This window comes from Propithecus coquereli, unplaced genomic scaffold, assembly GCF_000956105.1.
Source record: "Propithecus coquereli isolate 6110/MARCELLA unplaced genomic scaffold, Pcoq_1.0 Scaffold1, whole genome shotgun sequence".
NCBI lineage: Eukaryota > Metazoa > Chordata > Mammalia > Primates > Indriidae > Propithecus > Propithecus coquereli.
This window is the reverse complement of record NW_012133857.1, coordinates 15,147,972-15,153,472: the sequence shown is the minus strand read 5'-3', so window position 1 is coordinate 15,153,472 and position 5,501 is coordinate 15,147,972. Positions and strand designations below refer to the sequence as shown.

The 5,501-nt window shown below is 37.4% G+C and overlaps 1 protein-coding gene across 1 annotated transcript in view; it reads left to right on the top strand.

The window, feature by feature from the left end:
* PBRM1 (polybromo 1) overlaps positions 1-5,501 on the top strand; it is a 141,902-nt gene that overhangs the window by 118,739 nt on the left and 17,662 nt on the right. The window contains exons 24-26 of the mRNA XM_012661922.1: positions 572-755; positions 1,608-1,818; positions 2,504-2,705. Coding sequence (XP_012517376.1) covers positions 572-755; positions 1,608-1,818; positions 2,504-2,705 — 597 coding nt within the window. The remainder of the gene's footprint in view (positions 1-571; positions 756-1,607; positions 1,819-2,503; positions 2,706-5,501) is intronic.

Genomic DNA, 5,501 nt, shown 5'->3' with positions numbered 1-5,501 from the left:
CGGCCTCACTTTCTTGATAGTATGCTTTGAAGTACAAAAATTTTTAATTGTGGCAAAGTCTAGTTTATCTTTATTTCCTTTGGTTGCTTTTGCTTCTGGTGTCATGTCAACCATTACCTAATCCAAGGTCACAAAGATTTACACCAAGGTTTTCTTCTAAGAATTTTATAGTTATGGCTCTCACATTTAGGTCTTTGATCCATTTTGAGTTAATTTTTGTATATGGTATGAGATAGGAGTTCACCTTCATTATTTTGCATGTGAAAATCCAGATGGTACTGGTCCCAGTACCATCTGTTGAAGAAATTATTCTTTTCCCCCATTGAATTGTCTTGGAACCCTTATCAAAAACAGTTGCCCATAAAAGCCCAATTGTATGGATTTGTTTCAAGACTTTCAGTTCTATTCCATTGATCTATATAGTCTACCTTTATGCCAATATATACCCTTTTATATCTTTTTAATTTTGAATCATATGAATATATTAATTCAAAAATAGTAAAATTTTGAAACAATTATTAACTACAACCACAATTTACTCCTTTAATTTCTCTCCAATTTTCCCTTTCAGGAAAGTGTGCTGTGTTGTCATTCAAGGACTTCCTCTCCTGCAGACCAACTGAAATACCAGAAAATGACATTCTGCTTTGTGAGAGCCGGTACAATGAGAGTGACAAGCAGATGAAGAAATTCAAGGGACTGAAGAGGTTTTCACTCTCTGCTAAAGTGGTAGATGATGAAATTTACTACTTCAGGTAAATCTTGAAAAAACTAAGGAAGAAAGAGCACTTCAGCTAACTGATACCAAAATAGTGTAGTCTAGGGCTGGGTGCAATGGCTCACACCCGTGATCCTAGCACTCTGGGAGGCCGAAGTGGGAGGATCACTTGAGGTCAGGAGTTCAAGACCAGTCTGAATAAGAGCGAGACGCCATCCCTACAAAAAATAGGAAAATTACCAGGCATGGTGGCATATGCCTATAGCCCCAGCTACTCAGGAGGCTAAGGCAAGAGAATTGCTTGAGCCCGGGAGTTTGAGGTTGCAGTGAGCTATGATGGTGCCACTTCACTCTATCTGGGAAGACAGAGCAAGATTCGGTCTCAAAAAAAAAAAATGTAGTCTGGTGGTGTTCCTTTTAATTTCATCTTAAACTAGGGGAATATACATTTCAAGTAGAAAATATTAATTAATTCAGTTAAAGATTAAAGGAAAAGCTTCATAATCTGCTGAGATCTGGTAACTGCTCTAACGGTGCCCTTGGCTTAGACTGCAGTAATTGTAAATTGGAGGCAGAAATACTTGGTTCTGGTTTACATACTGTCAGGAGATTTCTCAGTTCCATAGATTATGAAAACTCTTCACTGCAACTAGATCCCAACTTTGGACCTGGGGATTTTGTGGGTATTCAGCAGAATCCTTTAAAAACAAACATCTTTAAATGGAAGTGACTTCATAAATACACATTTAAACTCTTTCCCTTGCTGCCCTTGGAGTATACATTGCAGATTGCAGGAAGTCATTTCTAGACATTAAGATAGAACACTGCTTTCTGACCAGTCCTGGAGTGGTATTAGGTAATTTTAGTTTTTTTATGTTACTTCTTTCAGAAAACCAATTGTCCCTCAGAAGGAGCCCTCACCTTTGCTGGAAAAGAAGATCCAGTTGCTAGAAGCTAAATTTGCTGAGTTAGAAGGTGGAGATGATGATATTGAAGAGATGGGAGAAGAAGATAGTGAGGTCATTGAACCTCCTTCTCTACCTCAGCTTCAGACTCCCCTGGCCAGTGAGCTGGACCTCATGCCCTACACACCTCCACAGGTGAAGGTGACAAGTTCCTGTTACTTGTCTTACTCCCACCTTTGGTTTGCAACAGACTCAAACCAAAGTAAAGAGACATCAAGACCCTCCATATGTGAGCTTCAACCTAGAATTCTGCAGGAAGGAATAGATTTTTTTTTTTCTTTCTCAATGCTATTATTTCTGTATTTATTTATTTTTAATTGACAAAAAGATTATATATTTATCATGACATGCCACTAATAATTTATTATTATGCCATTGTACTAATGCCATTAATAATTTAAAATTTAATATCTTTTAATGGCAGGTTTAGTTAGAAGACTGTCCCTGCCTTGTACTGAAGAAAAGCAGTAGGGACTTTTATTGCCCAAATCTTTTTAATTTCTCCCTAATTTAGGACCTCATCTTTTGGTTGAGGGTGATCCCTATTGGTATTTTTTTTCTCATTCAGAATTTTGTCAAGACTTAATTGTGAGGTCACCATTACAGATTGCAGTCATGGAATTCAGCGACACTTTGATTTATTTTTTACATGGTAAGAGGCAAAGAAGAGGTGTATTTTGACCAAGAAGATGGCCAGCTATAAACTGAATGTGTCTATAAAACAGTAACTATTGAATCACATGTTCCTGGCTTCCAAAACTTTTGAGCAGTTAACTAAACGCAGTGTTCTGATGCACCATAAGAGCTTTCTGTCTTACAGTCTACCCCAAAGTCTGCCAAAGGCAGTACAAAGAAGGAAGGCTCCAAACGGAAAATCAACATGAGTGGCTACATCCTCTTTAGCAGTGAAATGAGAGCTGTGATTAAGGCCCAGCACCCAGACTACTCTTTCGGGGAGCTCAGCCGACTGGTGGGGACAGAATGGAGAAACCTTGAGACAGCCAAGAAAGCAGAATATGAAGGTAAATAGAGACTAGGCACAATTTTCTCAGCTTTCTAAGCAAGGGGGTGTTTTCAGGAATGCACATGCCTAGACAGGTTTTACTCTCTTGTTCTTACCACTTGCCACATGAACTTTGTGTTGGGTACTGTTCCAAATGGCACCCAACAGTAGTTTAGATGCCAGTCTTATCCTGACTAAGCAGAGTGCTACCCCTGACTTGGCCTCTGATCCTGGTGTGTTTTCCCCCCACCCCCAAATTTTTCAAACAAATATTTTGCTATTAAAAATCGCATGATTTTTTTTTCATTGAGCCCTATAAGCACACATGTGTTGACCTGGGGAATGATTGTATAGTGATATTAAATATAATTTTAACTAAAATTCATCTGAAAAGGGCCTTTTAAAATCAGTGATCTTCTGTTACAGCTCTTGATAAGCTGTATGTTTATTTTTACTTTTTTTAAGAGAGGGAGGGAGAGAGGCTGACAGTGAGCCATGTATTTAAACTACAGGCTGAGGCTTTGCTGAAGTGCTTGGTTTCCTAGGTCAGTCCTGGCCTGTGCTGTGTCTGTATTCATAGCTACTTTTAAGCCACTTGGAGTCTCTTTGATAAAGCTCAATTGCCTTTATTTTTCTTTTACTCTGTAATTAAATCACTTTGGGCCATGAGCTGTCATTCAGGGATTTGTTGGTTCTTAGCCATTTAGGGACAAATACTTGAGAGAGATTTTTGGGTTTGTTGTTGTTGCTTTTTAGGTCAGGCACGGTTTTAATAATGAAATGAGTAGTAAACATTAGATTAGGCAGGACTATTGCCCTTTGATTTATATTTTTTCCATTTGGAATTTTATATATTGATTCATTTTGCCAGTTTAGAGCTTTCCTTCTCTACGTGGTTAACTGTTAACTCTTCTTGGCTGGGTACAAACCCATTATTTTCCAGCAAATGTAAATTAATTGTTAAGGCTGCTCCCTTTATTAAAGTTTATGAAGTCTTCAAAGAAACCCTCCTTTTAAAAAAAAAGATTTTATTTCTTTCATTTGTTACAATTGATTGCTTATTATAAAATTATCTGACAGGCTTTTCTAAGGATCTTCTACAGAGAAGCCTAATCTTGCAAGATGCTCAGCCAAAAAACATTTTGTGGCAAAACCATTTCGAGAAGCATTCCAGACTCTCTCTTGGAAACTTATGATGCATATTCCCATGCTAAAGACTTTAGGACCGGGCCGGGCGCAGTGGCTCACGCCTGTAATCCTAGCTCTCTGGGAGGCCGAGGCGGGCGGATTGTTTGAGCTCAGGAGTTCGAGACCAGCCTGAGCAAGAGCAAGACCCTGTCTCTACTAAAAATTAGAAAGAAATTAATCGGACAACTAACAATATATAGAAAAAATTAGCCAGGCATGGTGGCGCATGCCTGTAGTCCCAGCTACTCGGGAGGCTGAGGCAGAAGGATCCCTTGAGCCCAGGAGTTTGAGGTTGCTGTGAGCTAGCCTGACGCCACGGCACTCTAGCCCGGGCAACACAGTGAGACTCTGTCTCAAAAAAAAAAAAAAATGTACATACCTTTGACCCAGCTTTTGTACTTCTAGAAATTTATACTTCAGATGTATTCACCCGTGTGCAAATTTTTTTTCCAAAATTGGTTCTACCTCCTGACATGTGCAAATTGATATGTGTATATGTGTCTTACATTGTTTATTTCAGCATCATTTAGCTTCAGCAGGAGAGCAAAAATTTGGAAACAACCTAAATATCCATCAGTAGGGGAACTAGTTGAATAAATATAGTATGTTAATACAAGCAGTGATCTTCAAGATATATCATTTTGTGACATTAGATGCAAAACAGTATAAGTGATGTGCTACCATTTGTGGGAGTTTTTTATCGTAATAAAATATATATAACACAAAATTCATCAATTTAACCATTTTTAAGTGCACAGTTCAGTGGCTTTAAGTCCATTGACAATATTGTACAACCATCACTACTATCCATTTCTAGAACTTTCTCATTATCCCAAATAGAAACTCTGTACCCATTAAACAATAACTCTCCATTTTCCCCTCCCCCTCCCCCTAGTAATCTGTTCTACTTTCTGTCTGTGAATTTTGCCTATTCTAGGTACTACATATAAATGGAATCATGCTATATTTGTCCTTGTGTGTCTGGCTTATTTCACTTAGCATGATGTTTTCAAGGTTTATCCATACTGTAGCATGTATCAGAATTTTATTCCTTTTTAAGGCTGAATAATATTCCATTGTTTATATACCCTATTTTGTTTATCCATTCATCTGTTGGTGGGCATTTAGGTTGTTTTTATGTTTTAGCTGTTGTGAATAATACTGCTATGATTATTAGTGTATAAATATCTCTTTCAGCCTCTGATTTCAGTTCTTTTGGATATATCACTAGAAGTAGAATTGTTGGGTCATATGGTAACTTTGTGTTTAAATTTTCGAAGGAAATGACAAACTATTTTCCATAGTACTTGCACAATTTTACTCATCTCACCAGCGATATACAAGGGTGCTAATTTCTCCACATCCTTGCCAATACTTGTTATTTTCCATTTTTTTTTAATGATAGCCATCGTAATGGGTAATGGGTGTAAAGTATATCTCATTGTGGTTTTGATTTGCATTTCCCTAATGATTAATGATGTTGAGCATTGTTTCATATGCTTATTGGCCATTTGTATATCTTCTTTAGAGAAATGTCTTTTCAGATCCTTTGCCCATTTTTTAATTGGGTTATTTGTCTCATTATTATTGAGTCATAGAAGTTCTTTATATATTTTAGATATTATAC